The sequence below is a fragment of the Chenopodium album genome, chromosome 7 (assembly GCF_948465745.1).
Source record: "Chenopodium album chromosome 7, dcCheAlbu1.1, whole genome shotgun sequence".
Lineage (NCBI taxonomy): Eukaryota > Viridiplantae > Streptophyta > Magnoliopsida > Caryophyllales > Amaranthaceae > Chenopodium > Chenopodium album.
In genome coordinates, this window is record NC_137840.1 from 48,527,772 (window position 1) to 48,548,022 (window position 20,251).

At 34.8% G+C, this 20,251-nt stretch overlaps 2 protein-coding genes across 2 annotated transcripts; one reads left to right on the top strand and one right to left on the bottom strand.

The window, feature by feature from the left end:
• Positions 1–6,551: 6,551 nt before the first annotated feature.
• On the top strand, positions 6,552–16,373 carry LOC145639029 (uncharacterized). The gene is made up of 7 exons (XM_081690127.1): positions 6,552–6,721; positions 8,386–8,455; positions 8,550–8,609; positions 9,777–9,891; positions 14,553–14,668; positions 15,020–15,144; positions 15,849–16,373. The coding sequence occupies exons 1-7, from the start codon at positions 6,645–6,647 to the stop codon at positions 15,970–15,972; spliced, it is 687 nt and encodes a 228-aa protein (XP_081546253.1). The 5' UTR covers positions 6,552–6,644; the 3' UTR covers positions 15,973–16,373.
• Positions 16,374–17,202: 829 nt separating this feature from the next.
• Positions 17,203–18,071, bottom strand: LOC145639030 (uncharacterized). The gene is made up of 2 exons (XM_081690128.1): positions 17,921–18,071; positions 17,203–17,743 (listed from the first exon to the last, which is right to left on the bottom strand). The coding sequence occupies exon 2, from the start codon at positions 17,722–17,724 to the stop codon at positions 17,341–17,343; it is 384 nt and encodes a 127-aa protein (XP_081546254.1). The 5' UTR covers positions 17,725–17,743; positions 17,921–18,071; the 3' UTR covers positions 17,203–17,340.
• Between the last annotated feature and the right edge of the window lie 2,180 nt (positions 18,072–20,251).

Genomic DNA, 20,251 nt, shown 5'->3' on the forward strand with positions numbered 1-20,251 from the left:
TAGACCCGGACTTATATCCGTTTTTTCCAGCTGGACCCGGATCCGACCCGGATCCGTCGGGTCCAAAATTTGAGGACCTAGATCCATGAAAAACGGATCTGGATCCACGGATTCGGGTCGGGTCCAGATCCACTGCCATCCCTAAATACCGCATTCACGAGTCTTAGACGCCCCTAACCAAACTTGAAGTTGCCTTTGCCCTAGACGTGAAAGTTAATAATTTCTGAGGGTTTGGTCCCAAATCCCTATTTCAATTATTTAAATTAATTGTTTGATTTAATATTTTTATTGAAGTTACTAAAGTGTGTATTGTTGTGAAATAAAGGGATACGAGGCAACAAACTAAGTTATTTTATTGCTTTATATCTTTAGAAAGCATGCTTAGATTATTTTAATTCTTAGTATCATGTTAGGATGTTATTTATTGCTTTCTAGTATTATGTTTAAGTTGTTTCCTATTTATTTTATCATGTTAGTATCATGTTAGGGATAAAGTTTTGATTTTTTATTGTTTAGTGACATGCTAGGATTTGTTATTAATCTTGTTAGTATCATGCCTAGGATCTTGCTAATAATATTATTACGCTTTATTGAGATTGTGATTATGATTATCGTCATTATTATTTTGCTTGATATATTATTGTTATTTCTTGATCACGCCCTCTCTTGCAGGTTTAAAGGGAGTTTATACTTGAAATCACGCTTAATAAGATAATTAATAATTTTATTTAGCTAATGTGATTTTGATTCAAGTGATCGCTAATAATAGATTTATTTGTGCATTAATATTAACCAACATAGATTAAACAGGTTTAGGATTAATATATTGATTGTATGTTAGTTTAAAAGCGCACATGAATATGAGAAGAATAAAGTAGAGGCCTATTTAGGGCAGGTTCAATCTCTTTTAGGTTGGATTTGTACCTTCATCCCCGAATATTCAGTGAATGGTTTACAAGTTCCTAAAACTTGTTGGCGACTCTTTTGCTCTAGCTTCCTTCCCATAGGACACCACCATACTTAAGTGTATGATCACGGTGGGGCTCAAGTGTGGGATGCTTGAAATATTCCCTACAGTGTCAAATAGGGATAGGTCCACTTTGGCCTTATCTTGGGCTGACACGTGTCGTCTACTAGCGGGTCCACGTGGCATGGGTAATTTTTACCCAAAACAACTAGGTTGAGTGCTTGTCTTCTTAAACACACGAGTGTTGTAAATTTAGGTGGGCATTGTTCACAAGAAAGGGTCCGGGTTGGGTGGTGAGCGATCGGATACATTTTATATCCACCACATAAAAGAGTGAAGAGTGTGTGACCACTATTCGAATTCCATATACACGTGGTTTGCTTCCTTTGACAATTGTTATGGTGGATGAGTAGTTGGATGGATTTGATTGGTTGACTTTGATGCATATTTGTTGGATTTGCCTTGAATTGATTATGCTGGGTGAAGTATGTTTTATTTGTTCATTGATGAGATCTTTGCTTTAGGACAAGCAAAGGTTTGGCTTGGGGGAGTTTGATGTGTCTATTTTATGCCGTGATTTACCCTCATCCCTTAGTCATATTTAGGAGTATTTTTTGCTCTACGGAGCCACTTTTATTACTAATATGCATTTTCCAGTGTTTTCGTAGTTTGGTATCGTTTTAGAGGAAATTGCAGGTTTGGAGCTTTTCCCAGACTTATTGGATCCATTACGAGCACTGGATTAGGATTGAATCCATCTGACCCCATTTCGAAGCCCAAAACCACGTTGAAGTAGTCAAACCGGTGACTAAGGGCTTGGTGAAGAAGAAGAGTTCGAGGCATTAGACCAATTTATAAAAACCCGAAGAGGAAATGCGGATTGGGCCAAGAAATAGCCCAATCAAAGGAATCCATGTTGCTTGAGAGCTCGTCCGACCGAGGAAGTCCTCTCCCTGAGGCGCGCCCGGCTGGGAGAGGCAAATAGAAGGAAGCACCCCTCTTCCCTGATGTGCGCCCGATGTTAGAAGGCCATCGCCCGAAGGTGGGCTCGGCCAAGCAAGATGGCACCGACCAGGCACGTGTGTTTTGAAGGATGTTTAGCGATTTTTAATCTTTGTTTAAGCTTAGGATTTTTAGCTGAAGTATAAGTACAGTTTTGTTAAGCGAGATTGGGGAGGTCTTTCCATTATTTAATTTCCAGATTTTAGCTTTTAAGCTTTTGGTTAATACTTTTGTTCTTGCAACAATTTTGGTTTATGCAATTTCATATTTCCATTTATTTTGGTAACAATTTCTTCCCCTTTTATTTTTAGTAATTTAATTGCTTTGATTGATCATGTCTTGTTTTACTGCTTTGTTTAATTTAGATTTAATTATGTGTAAGTAGTTTAATTTCTAGGTTTCTTGGGATTCTTACAAAATATGAAGGGGTAATATATTATTGTTAATTGTCAATGCTTGATTAGTTTTCTATTGATTTATTTAATGTTATGCAATTAGATTTGTCCAGGTTTAATTGTATGAGTTATGCAATATTGATTCTAGATTCGACAAATGATAATTGATGTTTAGGCTTAGTTTCAATAGGCTGGTTAATTTATAAAGTGTGAAGTCAAGATTCGAGAGATGCGATTTAATACCAGTAGATTAATTATGTGATTGTAATGCGTAGAGAAAACCCATTATGATCTGGTTAATTGATGCATTGATGATTGATTGTTATGTTTTACACTGGAATATTATATATTGGTGAACATATGATCCTACGCTTTGTTTTATCGATTTCTCCATAGTTTTATCAGCTTTATTTATTTATTTTTACCTTATTTTAATACCCTTAAAAATAATTTGGTTACTTGATAATTTAGATTATATTAATTATTTAGGAATAGAAAGACTTGTTTCCTTGTGGGTTCGACCCTACTTCCCTATCTACTTTAGTTAGAGGACTTTGGTAGTTTTTTTTTATTAGGTGATACGACTAGATCCTATCAATTTTCAGTTGTGGGTCTAGTGTAAGGGGGTTGTTGGAGGGGAACAACATGTAACCGCCCGGCGTCACCGTTCCTTTCATATGACTTGGTGCCACATGAGCATTATATGTCATCATTCCTTACTCTAAACTCTTCATATGTGTAACCTTTGTGCTTAATTTTTTCTTATAATGTAACTCCTAATTAATTGCACATTAAGACATTTATCATACACTAATAATGGTTATTGATTTCATAGATGCTAATTTTCTAGATTTGATGACAGTTAAGAAATTATATAATGTACTCTGTATTATTTACATAAGTAATTATTATTTTATTTACAAAAAATTATTATTATATTATGTAAATTAAAATAGATAAAACTATCACCTATTAATCTTTAATTAATTATTATATTTTTATACACTTATAATTAAATATTGTTGAACACTACATTTTTAAATTTAGTTTTATTTAACTTATAAATTATAGTGATCTGGGGTATAGCTCGGGCCTATGATAAGTTTAACATGTCATATCCGGTTTTATCTTGTTTAAAATCGAACACAAAATCTTAATTAAGGTGGACTTTCATTAATTTATTGTAAAACAGGTCAAAGTTACCTTAAAACTATATTATAATATAAAAGTTACCCTTATATACTATATAAATTACCATTCTCTTAACATAAATTTTAGTCTTAGAAATATACTTATAATGTCATATTAGCATTTATAACATGTATTTATTAGAAAATACACATTAAAATAGAATCAAATTCATTAAATTTAAAAGTTACGCTTAAAGGGGTTAAACATACAGTTAGTTGTGATGAACTACTACAAGAGTGGGGTGAATTGTAGTGGGTTCATAAGTGCCTACTCTTCGTGGAAATTAAAACAAAACTTATAAGAGTTTGAAAACACACATCAATATTTATGAGGAAACCTTACATGGCCTTATTGGAAGTAAAACCTCAACCACAAGGGATTTTAAACACACAACCAATTCACTGTAATATAGGCTAAACACTCCTAGTTATAACTTACTATAATCAAACCTTTGTCATAAGTTCTAACTTGAACTTGCTACCTGAGTCCTGGTCAACCTAAGTCCCTGACTTAAGTTCCATATAGTACTCCCAGAGTACAAATTTCACAGCTTCACACACGAAGCTCACTCATTGTGTCTTCAATATAAAGTCATACCTAAATCCTAAAACAACACAAACAGTTAAACTCTAATATGTGATCGGATGGAAAGCTACACATGAAACCCGAAACTAATATGATAAATATCTTAACTTTGACAAACTTACTCTTAAGTGCTCTAGAGATATTCACGCGTAAAACTCACCCTTTACTCAGAATCTGAAATCCCTTATTTATAGGATACATTCATACACCAAGTAGGGTTTTTATTAAAAAGATAAACACTAAATAAAATCAAATGAAAATCCCTTTAACTAGCTAAGTAGAAATGTATCATTTAATAAAATCATTTGCAAAACTGAATAAGGATTAAGTTTAGAAAAAGATAAGTACTTTTTTTTAATAGTAAAAAAAATTTATTAATAAAAAGTCATACAACATTTACAACAGAGATTCGACTTTAGCTAATGCATAACATATTGAATCAAATAAAAATTTCCTTCGTAAAAGTATGATCATCGAGTAGATCTTGTACTATGGAACATCTCTTACTTATATCACTAGAAAATACAGCCTAATTGGAGAGACATCCAACGATCCTTTAAAGATGTGAGGATGTTTTCTTTCGGATTCATTTGAATGCATTCGAAAGCTTGATAACCCTTGCAATCTTGCATAATTTTCACCAACGAAAAAATTCACGACAATCCATTAGATCTAATATCATGTGTTCAAACCTAAGAAATTTCTCCCGTGAAAAGAGGAGATAAATCTTGTCTTTCGAAAGAGGTCAAAAAAGCCTTGTTTTTCGAAAGAGATCGGAAACCCTTTCTTTCGAGGGAGAAAAGTTTCTCCCAAAAGGAGGAAGCATTATTATAAACCTACAAAAAACTTTTAATGAAACAAGGATCAAGGCTTTCCACCGATTACAATCGATGGAAGCCCCTTAAAAAAAACAATAATGGAGGCTAGGGTTTAGGACAGGGGAAGGAGGAGAAAGGAGAGAGTAAATTTCTTTAGTTTTGTAAAACGGATTTTACATGATAAAATCATTAATAAATCTTTTTCATAAACATAAAGCTATCTTTTGTAAAACATCTAATTGTATTAACTTGTCAAGTCTTATCACGTTTTTAATAGGTTTCATGCATATTAGTCTATCACATACTTACAACAATTCTAAGAAAATAAATTTATCACAAACCTTAATAAAAGTCTTCAAGCTTATCATTAGATTGCATTCATCGAACTCTGTGCAGCTTACAGGAACATGAGATCTTCACAGACAGGATTGGAATCATGTTGTCTTCTCTTCTTCAGCATCTTGCTGGAAGTCGCAGCACAAGTTCCACTTATTGTCTTCAACACATACCAAGTTGGTAAGTTTAGCTTGTTGTTCTACTTATGTTAGGAAGCTTCTCTCTGTGTTTTTGTTAAAGATCACTAGTCTAGTTCCTTATAGAACTCTTCTTCTATTCTTTCATACTTTCACTTGTTTCTCTTGTATTTTTCATATGCTTAGATTACTCCTCCTCTCCCTAAGTCTACTTCACCTGCAAACTAATCTTACACTATAGAAACCTCACTAGTTGAAGTTTGCTTTTCTCATCATCATCAAAACTCTTCAAAGGTCAACAACTACCATAAAAACTACTTCCTCCGTTTTTCTTTTATTGCACCATAATGACTTTTACATTATTCACTTAATCTTGTTTGACCATCTTTTGTGATTTATCTATTAGGAAAAACATAGTCATGTAGAGATCTCGTTAGATTCGTCTTGAAATCTACTTTTCAAATATCAATTTTTTATAATTTTTACAAAAGTATAATTAAAGATATTAATAGCCAAAGTAATGCATTGACAAGCGTGAAACCCCTTATGGTGCAATAAAAAAAGAACGGAGGAAGTATTAAAGCTACCCTTAAATTGACCGTCCTATAATAAAATTAACGTAAGTTTGCCTCATATAAAACTTATTGTAAATTGAGACCCTAAAGGTTGTAATATTAAAGGATAATCAAAAGATTGTCTTATTTAAAAAACAACTACTAAAAGGTTGTATTATTAATGATAAATTTTCCAATATGTTGTTTAAAATTTATTGGGGTCAATTTTGCTCCTAAAGGTTCTGATTTGAGGACAAAATTGATAAAAATATTGAAAATGTCTCATTTTACATATGTCATGTAAATCGAGGTATTTTTAATATGTAAAACGGAGTTTCAATCATTTGTTGTTAATGTTGTCCTCAAATCGGATCCATGGAGCAAAATTTAGACCCCAAAAATTTCTAAAAATTATCATTTTGGCACAAAAATTGAATAATAAAAAATATATATAGTGCTGATTTTATTTTTATTTTATTTTTTTTGGGTCAATATTTTTTTTTTTACTTTTTTATGATAGATGATTTAAAAAGTAGGTTATTTTTGTATGGTAAAATCTGAAAAATAAAAAAAAACCTTACTTCCATTCCATCTTCTTCTCTAGAGTACATATTACAGACCGATAGTGAGAGATTGAGAGAGAACAAAGTTTGAGAAAGATGACGATGTTTCATTTCTTCAATTGTGCGATCTTGACATTCGGTCCTCACTTCGTTTATTATTCCGCCACTCCTTTGTAAGTCCAATTCATCCCTAATCATAATTATTTTTTTATCTTCTCTGTCAATTCTTTTCTGGATCATATATACTTTGCAATCCTAGATCTTAGATAAATTTATCATCTCTTTTGCTATCAAATTTGACTTGTATTTTTGATGATTTGTTACAAAAATTAGCATTGTATAAATTTTGTTTTTCGTATAATCTGTATTTGCATTAGCTTTGTTTAAAGTTGTGGATCTGCTAATATGTAACACATTTGATCAGTTGACCTAAACCCTTATTAGAATTGAAAAATAAAAATAAAAAATTTGGTCGAATTGCATTCTTGTTGGTCAACATACACTTCAGTATGAATTTGCTCAATTAAGGGTTTCTTTCTAGAAGATTTTGTTTTCAATTTATGTTCTGTTGTTGGCTATTAATGCGTTACTTAATCCGCTAAACCCCATCTAATTGTTTTCTGAGTGTACGCTTTTGGACATATTTAACAGATAGCAAGTTGAGTTCCTGTACTCGTTCTCATACCCCTAGTTTGGTAATTACACTAGTATATACGATAAGTTGTTATATACGAGTAGTTATGAGCAATTTCAGATTGACTTCTTTAGGTTTCACATTCCTCTATGCTGAGGTAATGAACCATAAAACAATGTTTGACATAATGTATTCCACTTCTTTGCATTTCCAAGTCATGGATGAATGACAAGTCTTGGTAACTGGCTTTGCAAATTTTAGCTATTGTGGATAGTCTTTGTTCAAGGGTTTTATTACTAGAAGTTATACACAAGTTTATGTGACTGATTTAACTAACATAGCACTTCCTACGTCCCATAACATGTTGACTCTCATCTTTGTACAAAATTTTAGGTGATAAAAGGTTGTTTATAGTCTGATTGTCAATTGTTGTTTTATTGAAAAAGTAGATTACACCTAGTGGTTATGGGTTTGTTTATTATATTTTTTTTTTTTTTTTTGAACGAGAGAGGGTGCAGGGATTAAATAATTTGTTATTGGGAAGAGAGATGTATTTAAAACTGGCGGGTGTGTCATTCCTAAAATGGAATTGAAAAAAAAATTCTAGGATCTAATGAGATTTCAGTTCCATACCACAATGTATTAGAGCTGTGCGTGTTGGCTGATACTATCTATGAGAATCAGATAAGAGCGCTGATGTGGAAATTGGAATTCCAAATTCGTAAAGTGTTGGAACAACTTTGTGCTTTAGATCATGAATGTGTAATTTTTTAGTTTCATGCTGGCCAGATTGCTTTAGTGGTTGATTGAATCTGAGTTGCACATGGCAAAACATGCTTTTTCTTAAACTGGAATCTGATTTCTGTAAGGGCATATAAAAAGTAGCCCAAAAGAGGTGTTATTATCCGTATAAATTGGTAAATAATTGACACCCTTACTATAGCATTTTTGGTTATGATAAGCTTAGTGGTTATATGATATGCTGGAATATAGGGCAAATAAAATATCATGGCAATTTCAAGTGCTTTAGAACAGCTTTTGTCGGAAATCAGAAGTCATTAGTTTGTTGTTAGTTCATTTTATGTTATCTGTCAAGCATGCTAAACTATATAAGCAATTTGAACTGGGTTTAAGTATTTTTATCCAGAAAGGTTGCTGTGGTTGGATCTTGTATTTATTCTAGGGTGTTGCTGTTTTTAATAGATCTGAGTACGACACATTTGGAACTTCTGTCAAGACTGCTATTGTTTATCTCGTGACAGCTTTGGTGAAGGTTTGTTAACATAACCAGTAGCAGTTTCTCTTACTAGGGTATTTGTGATTTTATTTATTGTTCTTGATTATTAATGCTTTCTATGACTTGGCAGCTTGTATGTTTGGCAACATTTCTGAAGGTATCAGATAGCGAAAACTTTGATCCATATCAGGTATGCTCTGCCTTATTCTTCCATAAGTTTAAGAATTTAATGAAAATACTTGTGCAGAGTTGTGCCCCTCTCTACTTTGTGTTTATTTGAGGCACACTTATTTATGCAATAGAAATATAGTTTGGGATACAAGAAAGTAGAGGGAAAGAACACCAATAATTTTATTTGTTTGTTGGGTTTGTTGATTGCATTCAAGCTTTTAAATATATTTCTTTTTTTATAACTTTTTATTGATTAACGAGATTGATGTATATTAATAATGTAACATGTTTTGCAGTTGTACATGAAACAATGAATGTATTATGTATTCTTTGTGATTTTTTAAAAACTTATATTAATAACTTTATTGCTACCAACTTAAGAGATTCCATCATATAGCTTGATGTTTTTCTTGTTATGTCTTTTAGTTTTTATTTTCCAAGACATTTCCCTTTCTCTGTTGACCTACCCCCTCCTCTGCCCTTTGTTATTAATCTCATCCTCTTAAATTCCCACTTCAATCAAACAAATTAATGAAGAATCCTGTTTAATCTATATCTCCACTAAAATCATTGAAACACGAGGATTTAAGCCCAATTGGGTACTAAAAACAGGAATTTAATCTTGCAAGGATTTAATTTAGGAGATTCTCTTATTTTTGAGTTTTTCTGATTACATATTGAATAGAGTTTAAGGTGGCAAATGTATCTTAGGAAGTGTATTGGTTTGTTTGAAAAGCAAAGTGGAAGGGAAAGGGAAGGAAGAAGAAGGGGGAGGGAAAAGGTAAGATTATATTTTCCCTCCAAATCTTTCCAGTATTGGAAGCATTTGGTTTACCAAAGAGGGAAGGAAAATGAATCCTTCCATTCCCCTTCCCTTCCCTCCCCTCTGTCCTACCAAGGGAGGATGAATGTCTTCTTTTCTCTTCTCTTCCTTTTCCTCTAATTTTCTTAATGCAAGTACTGTCAACAATTGTAACTGTGTGTGATATTAATTAAAAACTACTGATGAATTGATGTTTATTAATTTTAAAATCTACTCTGCTACTGCAAAGATAATCAACTTGGATATTTAGTTTCTGAAATCTGGACACCAAATCTTAGATCTCTGCATTTTACAGAAAGTTCCAATCGGTATTAGATCTAAGTTTGATATAGGAAGCTAACTACTTTTGCATTTATTTTTCAGGAGCTATTAAAGGCTTCAATCGGTTTTATTGATGTTGCTGGTCTATACTTTGCGTTGACTCAACTAACACACAGGAACATCTCTCAAAATCACAAATTTCAAGCTGTCGGTCTTGGTTAGTTATATCACACTGTACTATAATTCTATCTGTCAATATTGTGTGTTCTATAACTTTAAATAAGATATTTATAGTCAATAGAATATCTTCTTAGTATTAGACGACCTTTGTGTTAGATGCTTTTTACTGATTTTATTGGCAGATAATGTTTCGATTTATATAGTTTTTGCTTCAGCTTTCTCAATGATTCTTTGATCTAAAAGATGTAGTAAAGCTGTGTATTGATTTAACAAATAGTAATGTTGGAGCCTACATTAAATATAGGACTTTCACTTGGGTATGGATTTTTTATCCGACATATAAACATCTTGAATCACAAATCACACATTTGTCCACAAATGTGTAAAAATATAGGAAAAGAGGAGTAGGTTGCGAAATATGCTTATTGAGACCAGAAATTTCACAAACTTACCATTTGCGTCAGCTTGAACTCCTGAACTGGATATATCTGCTACATAAAAAAACATATCTTATGCAATCAGAAATATGTTTCATGATTGTTATTATGACATACAGAAGGCAGATTAACGAAATCAACAAACAAGAACATAGATTGTACATGGGTCACTTATAATGAGTTAACTTTGTCAATTGATCTTGAGGATAGTATGGATTACACAGCGATTAGGTTTAGGCTAAACCCTAGAATTTATGTAGTACTTCTGAAACAATAAACAAAATAAGCCAAACACAGATCAATATTTTGGCTTATTTACTTCTGAAACAATAAACAGAATTAATTATTTGCAGAATTGTATCCTAGGGAGTTTTTATTGTTCTCAAGGATGGTAAAGATCACAAAATAGTGGCAAGATCCATGTGATAGTCATTCGAACGGGGCTAATTTATTTAAAGCACAGTCTAATAAATGCTATATCTTTTGACTTGTGCCCTGTCTTAAAACACTGTCTTATTGAAATCTTTAACCTTGACAATTCTGGATCTTGGATACGTACCCATACTCTACTCATACATGTGTTTGATCAACATGTACTGATGCATTGGAAATATGTGAGGAAGGGGTTCATCCTGCTTTGAGCATCTATTTTTATTCTCCTTGTAAATGCATAATTGTTCTTATATGTGGAATTTAGATCCATCCCTTATCGGTGCTTATTGGCTTTGGATATAAAAGAACATTCTAGAGGCTACAGTCTCTCAAATTTAAAATTTATCAGGGAATGAAGGGGATTATAAATGACTTAAATATAAAGTTTGATACTTTGAATTACAGTTAGAAGCTGATGATAGAAGGAAAAATCTCCAAGCTAAGTGAAAATAAAATTTAAATTATTGGAGAGCAACCCTTTTAGAAAATAAAATATTGGAGTATATTGTTACTGTAGTACTATCAGATTTTAGATAAATTGGAAATGGTCTTGTTCTTTGAACCTGCTATCTTAACTTCCTTAGGCTTAAAAACCAATGTGATTGCTCTTTCCTCTCAAATCCTACCCCAAGTTAAGCCTTTATTACCCACCTTTTTTGGGTAGAAAATCAGGTGTGTGGGATCCTATGATCGGGCAGAAATTAGGTCGTTGGGTTTTAACACAAAATTACATTGCAAATGATAAATACCTAAATTTAACCACCATCCCCATTACCTACCATAGTTAGGGTATTAAGAAAATCACGATGTTTTAAGAAAATATTGGGATCACAAACAACTCGTGGAGGAAAGGGAGGATCAATGAGAAAATCTCTCTCTTTGTTCCTCCTTAGCAAAAATAATGGGTGATTAGTTAGGACTACAAAACTAATTTGGGTACTAGGCTTCGTGGAGAACTCCTCTTGATTGTGGCATGGTTGTAATGACTCCTTTGATGAATATCACTTCTTTTCCACATTATTTTATTTATTCACTTTCCACAAGTAATAATTTGAATTCTCAATAGGATTGCTCTTCAATTTACTCACTTTCCTCCATAAGCTGTTTGGGATGTCAAAATTTTCCTAAAACCTTTTAAAATAGAAGCCATAACTTAGATGGAAAGTGGAGATGGAGGTTCTTTTTTTCCTTTTTTTTTTATGAAAAAAAAAATTTGTTATTATTATGGTAGGATTGTGAGAATGATGTGGGGAATCAAGTTTTGTAATGGATTTAAGAAATTTGAGGTTTACAATGTTTGGACGGAAGGTTTAGCGAGGAGGTATTTTTAGAGAGATTGTTGAAGGTTTGGGTGAAAATGAAACAAGGGGTTCATACCCTTTTTTTTTTCCTCGGCTTTTGCATTTCCTGCCCTTTGCCCCTCAGGTCTCATTTTTTTTAACAAATTCCCTTTTCTTGTGAATTACACCCAGTGGGTAATTACTCCCCTTTTTTGCTTGGCTTTGTTTCTTAGCGAAAATAAATTGCTTGTTTCCCAAACCAAAGGCTCTTGATTCTTCAAAAAAGTTTCACCCTAGAACCTTAAGCTCAATTCATCTTAAAATTGACACAAGCAAATTACCAAACAAGAAAGATATGAGATGTAGTGAAAGGATATGAAAATTGGGTTGCCTAGAACTGCTTGTTTGTATTCGTCAGCTCGATATTGTCATGCTATCAAACCAATTAGAAAGGAAAGCTTGCATCCTTGAGGGTGATGATGCAAATTTTTTACAAGGGATTCTTTCTGATATAGCTTCAAATGACGACTGTTTGACTCATTAGACCAAATTTTTACTGACCCATGAGAATACACTTTTACCATATAGAGAGGACCACTCCATTGGGACTCTGAAAAGCTTGAGTCTTGAATTGAATGAGGAATTCTGTCGCCCACTTGGAAATCCTTTCTAAGTATGTGTTTGTCATGCGATTCCTTTGTAAGCTTGCCAAATCATACAAATTTATGCTGTAGCTCCTCCAACTCATGTAAGTCCAGTATATGTTGTTCACGGTCACTTTTGAGGCCAAATACAAGGTCTTGATGTCCTAAGCTTTGTGTTCCAATCTTAAGGGCAAGTGGCACTCCTTCCCATAGATAATCTTTTAGGGTTTTCTTGAATGCCGCTCTATAGGCCCAAAGAGGATCATCCAACTAATCGGACCACCGACTTTCGGTTTCTATTAATGGCCTTTTCTTAAGTGAACTTGATTTTCCCATTGGTGACTTCAGGTCTTGGTGTGGCAGAACAAGCGTGAGAAGAGGTGTGAGATTATGTGTGGCCTTTTGGTCTTGTGAAAGTGCAATTAATTATGAAAACTTTATATATGCTATGAAATAAATATAAAGAAATGGCGCAAAAACTACTAAAAGAATAGTTAAAATGCAAAGAAAGAAATAAATTGTTGTTTTAGCTATCGAATTTTAAGAGGTAGAAACTAAATAAAAATGAAGATAGAAGTGGATTGTGGTGATGTGATGTTAAAATGGCCTAAAATATAGTTATAAATTATTCTTATCACTCTGGTAAGAGGAGACAATAGAGATTGCTGTGAAGGAGAGATCATCACTGAAGTTTGTCTATTACGAACTGGAAAGAGCTAGTGTGTTCTCAAATGAGGTATCTATAAGTTTTTTTGTTGACAAAGAATTCTTGGAGGATCTGGGATAAAACCTCCAATCACATGGTCTTACAAGAGTTGATTGATTGGTAGCAATATAAGCTTTGTTACTTGGGCAAGGTAGACAAGGTAGCCATGTTCGATATACATACGTGTCCAAGCGTCTGACTTGGCTATTTTTGTGAAAACATTCCATGATTGTGAACTAAAAATGAAGTGTCCAAGTGTCATATCCATGTCCAAGTGTTGAGGGTTTGACATGGTTACTTGAAATGAAATGAAGAGTCCGAGTAACATAGAAAATAAGACATGTGTAGGCCAAAAGTTGCTTTACATGCTAAATGCAACCTTATCACCTATCTCAAGGTTTTAGCTCCAATATTAGTCATATTTAAATTTTTATCATTTGAATATGGTGAAATCTGATATGAAGCCTGTCTGAATGGCTTCCTTGTCATTTTCATGGCTAGTAAAATTATAATTTTATGATAGTCTCTCTGAATTGGTTAATTGTTAGGATTGAGGTTGGACATATATAGATTCATATAGTTTTCCATTACAAGTTCAAAGAGAGCAAGACTTTAACCAGGCGATTGGTTGCTGCTAGCAGGACTACTTAATTACAATTTTTAAGATGAAAAGTTAGCTTAACCAGCTCAGCAGTTGGCTTTTCCAAATGAAACAATTTGAACTTGTTAGTTGTAATTGTTAAAGAATGGATATCCTACTAATAATTAGAGTTGCCATATTCAGTCCAAATAGTTAGCCATAGCAATCTGGCTGACTGTCCAGGTACCTGTTAAAATACTGTCATTGTGTTGTGGTCATCCTCTGCAGTCTATTGAAGCTGTCCATTTGTGTCAGACTCGTAATATTTTCACGATTTCCAGAGGATATGGGGAAAATTATATCCCTTTATTTAGCATCTAAGGTCCCAAAAAACCTAGTTTCCCAAGCTGATATTCGGCCTATAATATACGGTGGTTATGGGATTTCTTATTGTGTAACTGAAAATGCTGTTAATGTCCTGATTGTGTAACTTTCCTGTAGCGGATGCAGCATTGCATAGCAGTGCTTCTGTTGTTTTTATTGTGGCTGGTGATACATTTGATATTTGGATTCAACATCTGCTTTTGGTTTTTGATTGGTTACTTCGTTCAACCTGCAGGCTGGGCTTTTGCAGATGCTGTTTTGCATAGGTTAGCGCCTCTTTGGGTGGGTGCTAGAGGATTGGAATTCACATGGGATTACGTCCTGCAGGGTCTTGAAGCAAATGCTAATCTGGTATAATTTCAATTTTTTTACGTTGAAATACATGCATTGCAAAAGTTTAGATTAAATTATAAGCTTCTTTATCCCATGGATTTTGAAATAGAAATCAATCATTCATTCCGTGACAAGTGCCATGTTCATTATTCTAAATAACTTTAAGGAACAGTACAATGCCCTTCATTGGTTTGGGAATACAGTGGTGTCATATTGGTCTTGGAAAATCTGAGAAGACTGATAGCGAAGAGGTTGAAGTGGTTGACAGAAAGGGGCAGTGTTGTGGAGGATTTGCTATTGAAAAGACCTTTCATTGCTTTTCTCTGCTTTTCACCATCATTTCTATGCTGATTTACAATTCTTCTTCAGGTGTTGTGCATCTCTCTGGCTGCATTAGGGTCCTTGATGTGGCTCAGGAAAAACAAACCAAAGACACTGATACCTATAATATACTTGTGTGCTGGGATAGTGGCTACCATGCCATCTATCACAAGGTTTGTTTCATATACTTTCTATAGATTTCAAAAGTGCGTCATATGGCATTAATCTATCTCGCTGCAACAACTTTTACACCACCTATTCCATATTAATCACCTAAAATGTTTGGGAGATAATCGCATTTCTATCCATTGAAATGCTTTCATAACAAACTTTGAAATCAATAAAAAAAAAGACTTATTGTTCCAATGTTTGCGATCCTAAGAACCTTATATTAAAACAAGGTTGACTCCCAATACTAAGTGGTGGAGTTAGCTCAGGAAGAAGCAACATTTATACAAAGATCATGCAGTAAACTATTAATACAAAAATCAGGATACTGCAGAATGAGTATGAAATAGCAGATTAGCAGGTGGCTCCCAAAGCATCCTAGGCTTTGATTCTACATATAACTCCGCTTGAAAGCCTTATGTTTATAGTGATGTTAAATTCGAGATCAATGGACTTCCTAGAAGCATAACACTTTTGAGTTTTCTTGTACATCACTTTTGATGAATCAGAAGCCTAGTTTCCATTAGCCTGTGTAGACTACATTTCAACATTCTTTTTCATGTAGTGCTTTAAAAAAAATCAGAAACTCATGCTAATGTAGATCGCAAAAATCCTTATATTGCTGAAGCTTGCTGACTACTGCCATGTTGATGCTATAACTTTTCAGTGATATGCTAACTCTTTTGTATTTTACTACACTGAATTTCAGTTATTTGCGTCGAGGTATGGGATGGAAATTCCCAGAAGTTGTTGGCTTTCAGCTGGTCACTTCTTTGGTGATTGCTTTTATTAGCTGGCAACTCTTTGCAGCATGTCAAAGACCATCGTTTTGATGATGCTCAGATACCAATTATTCTACCCAGTTGGTGATACCATGATTCAGCCAGGGGAAATGATTTTAAAAAGACAAGCCTTTTTTATATGTACCCTATTTTAGTTTTGGAGCTTTTTTATCACATTGGCTTGGTAGCAATTTTACTTAGTCCCTGCTGCCACTAAGCTCTTTTCAGCGATTGGATGCTCCGTTCAGGATGAGACATTTGTTTAAAGATGGAAGATCAATGGGCCTTTTTTATAAAAGCATTTGGTGTTTGAAAGATTTTGTAACAGAAATATACACAATGTATTTGGAACTGATTCAGTAGAAATGGTACTCAGCTTAATGTTTAATCAGCCCATTAAGGAGGCATAATGTTTAATTCAATTGGTGTAATTTATTTTGTTTTTTCTTCGACGTAGTGACTTGTATCTGGCTCTGAGATCTCTATTGCAGAACTGTGCATTGCGTTTTACCAGGCTACCAGCCTGATCAGCATCATACTTCTAAGTAGGCTGTGAGTTGTATCTTGAATCTGAGACATTTGTGGCCGAATGAGGGCGCACTAAATGAGCATTATTTTATTGCCTCCAGCCTGCTGGGAGGGGTTTGCCAATTGAATCAATATATGCAGTATCATAATTGAATTATACTTGAAAGTTGAAATGACGCGGATACTCAGCTTCATTGTCACTTTGTCAGGTACTCAGGTGAGGATATTTACAGAACAATGCAATGAACGGAGACTGTTAATGTCCCTAACAAAAATTTATGTATAAACAGATGAACAGTGTAATTTTGTGTTATCACGCTTGTTATAAGTGGCATCAATCTGCTCTTAATTATTGTGACACTATGCTTACAAACTGTCAGGTGCGACATTTAAAGTCTCAATTGCCTCTACGTTATGGTTAAAATTTGGTTGGTAACTGGTAAGTGGTAAGTGATTCAATGACCATTTACTGAAGGATTGGATAGGAAATTGGTTGATTAGCCGGTCATACTAGCTGATGATCGACTCTCAGCCATTGACAATTCTAAGGCGGTTTACTAAAGTGTTTTGAGGTGAACTAGTAAGGCAATGAAAGCAAGACATATTCTTCAGTTAGAATATAACCTCTGCACAGAATTGGAAATTTTCGAAGAATACAGCAACATTCCAAAAGACTGGTGAATGATAAAACAAATTGCCTAGACATAATTGCCTGAAAGAATAAAACTCTCAAAAGGAAAATGTAACGCTATATGAAGGAAAAATAATGTGGGAGTTTGAGGTTTGTAATTGAACTTACAAATTGAACACCAGTTCCCAATTCATGAGATTGAGGGGGGCAAAGGTACAATTTTATATAGCTACATTCAAAGTTGAATTATGGAATAAAAATTACTCAGCTTCCTCTACGGAAGCCTCGATTCGCAGAAGCACAAAACCAACAGCAACACCAACGAGTGTAAGTCCATTCATGATAGCGGCAATCCTGAAAATCTCAGCTGCAGCATTGCAGGTAGAAGTCAAAGCACCACCTGATCTTCCTTTCTTGCTTGAAGTACTCCTCAATGAGCTCACAACGTTGGCGAAACACTGCTCGGTGCAGACTGCCTGACCGAGGCCGAGCACGGTGTTGTTCGCCTTGAGACCACCGTAGGAGTTAAGTCCACTCATGTACACCACCTTGTTCATCTTTCTCTGAGCCCTGCTGCCTGATATTGTAGCAGCAGCCGGAACTGCTGCCGAGGAGAAAGTTGTTGATGCTGCTGCTGTTGCCATTTTTAGCTAGCCCCTTGATCTGAAAACAGGAATTAAACTTATATATTATTGCAAGAACTGAATACAAATATTATGAAGTAACAAGAAAAAGAATCAATACAATGAAAACTTAAGATAAGCTAATTATTTGGTTAATAAACTAAACATCATTAAAAATAACAATTTAATGAGGTTGGGTTTATGGTAATAAACAGACCTTTTTTGTGTCAGATTGAGAGATGATGCAAAAAATGGAGGAAATGAAGGAGTGGCCTAAGTAATGAAGAGTGTAGTGAAGGTGGGTTTGGATAAGGTAAGATGATATTTGGATGGTTGATAGAATTGAGCTGAAGATTTTGAGCACCAAAAGAAAATCGGTGGGGTACACTTGAATGCTTGGTTCTAGAGATTTTACCTTGTTAGGAAATATTGATTCGGAATACCTAAAATAAAATAAAATGGCAAAATTATAATTTTAGCAAGTCTTTTATGTGGTCAGCCAGCCATATTAGTATGACTACATTTGTTTATAAGAAAAAATTCAGTTACAAATAATGTGACCAATTATATGAGATGACCGCATTTGTTTTTTTGGTGTTTAGAGAGCCACAAGGGTGGTGGTGGAGAGTCGATCCCAAGATCTCCTGAAATCGGGAGAAAAGCTCTAACCACTTGAGCTATTCCGCCCCAATCACCATTTTCCAGGTTAAAGAGACTCTTAGGGAGAAGCGCAAGAGAATGGTTCCTTTGTAAGTCTGCCAAGAAATATAGGCTTGCCTATCATCCATAACAGAATAATTGATTTTTCCCAAAAAGCCTGTTACAAGCTGGGGCTTGGAAAAAAGTTTCCCCTTTAGTCGTCAAGTTACTCTATCAGTAAAATAGAGGTTATTCTGTCAATATAATATGATTACTTTAACAATAGAATAGAGGTTATGTTGTCAGTATAATAGTTTACTTAATTTTTTACAAGCAGCCACACAATGTAGCCAGTTACACACAAAACGCGTTGTAATTAAAGAATAAATAATATTTGGATATTAACTCTTCACCTCTATCGCGGATAACAAATCATGAGATTACATTGTAGACAGGGTCACCTACTTTCTAGCTAAAATAGATATCGAAGTACTTTGACAAATTTAAATTTATTTTTTTTAATAAAAAGTTGTAATAAAAAGTTGTAGATTAGTGAGTAAGATTAGCGCTAAGCAATCAAGCAAATACCCATCAATCGTGTGATTTAATGTATTGTAGTGAATTTGATTCAATTCTAGGTGTACCATCTAAAATGAAAGAGATTAACATTGGTACATGTCAGATGTCACAAACTCACAGTACCATCTGTACGGGATAATACCGACAACAGTGTTAATTGGCCGAATGTAAAATCTTTCACATTACTATTTAGTAGAACCCGAACATCCTTAACGGCTCTCCACTCGGCCACGTGGAGAGCTGCTCCCGGCCACGTAGGCACCTGCTACGTATAAGGTCGGTTTTCCACCTAACGTCATAAGGTGGCACCAGCTTAGTTCTTCCCTTATATATACCCAGGCATATTCTCATAACAAGGTACAATCTTTTTCTCTCTCTAAACACTTTCTTTCTCTAAACACTTTCTTTATCTTCATTCTTTCTTTCTTCCCCAGATTACTGACTTTAGCATCGGAGTGGTTATTCACGGATAACCTCCCGGGCTAGTTAATCTGTATTGACTGTGCAGGCATTGAATTGGGCGGTAAACCTTTACCAACCCCGAAGGTATTATGGTATCGGAGTTCAGCAGGAACAATTGGCGCTAGAAGGAGGGGATAATAATAACTTCTATCGTCCAAAAACACCTCCAGCAGTCATGGAAGGAGACAATGAAACCACACCCATACCAGAAACTGAAAATCGGAATGTTGATAGCAGCGTCTTGAACACCAACAAGACTGTAAACCTTATACCTGAGATAACGGTGGAAGATGAGACCCACCTTCTCTATAAGGAAACTACAGATGTACCGCGAACGCCAGAAAGAATTCGGGCACCAACCCCAGATCCTATGGGAGAGTTTACTCCAGAAGAGTTAGAGATAACAGCCAAGGTTATGCGGGCAATGTTCCGAAAAAGAAAAGAGGCTTAGATTGAGGCCACAAAGGAACCCCGGAATAGACCGACAACCTCTGTGGTCATCAACCTCGAGGATCAATTCAATGAGGCTGGACCGCAACCTAACCCACGGCCACCGCCCTAGGAGATGGTAGTGCCATCAGAGCGTCAGGTGACACGAGCGGCGTTAGGAGGAGAATCGGAATCCTACCGACATGAGGCTAGTAGCGGGCCATCAAGGCGTACAGTCCGAGCTGTAGTCCGGCCAAGGACATCTCCCTTTACACAAGAGGTCCTTGATCAACAAATGGAAAAGATAAAATGTCGTCATGCACGTATGACGGCAAGGGTGACCCGAAAAGGTATATAGCGGCATTTGAGAGCCACATGTTACTATATACCGACACCGACGCTGTGTGGTGTAAAGTCTTTCCCACGACGTTGGTTGGAG

What these genes read in the sequence shown, in the direction of transcription:
- LOC145639029 (XM_081690127.1), top strand. Translation starts at nt 6,645, where the DNA reads ATGACGATGTTTCATTTCTTCAATTGTGCGATCTTGACATTCGGTCCT. An exon ending in ATTTCAAGCTGTCGGTCTTG is followed by an intron (nt 9,892 to 14,552) that starts GTTAGTTATATC and finishes TTCAACCTGCAG; the next exon opens with GCTGGGCTTTTGCAGATGCT. An exon ending in ACCATGCCATCTATCACAAG is followed by an intron (nt 15,145 to 15,848) that starts GTTTGTTTCATA and finishes ACTGAATTTCAG; the next exon opens with TTATTTGCGTCGAGGTATGG.
- LOC145639030 (XM_081690128.1), bottom strand. Translation starts at nt 17,724, where the DNA reads ATGGCAACAGCAGCAGCATCAACAACTTTCTCCTCGGCAGCAGTTCCG.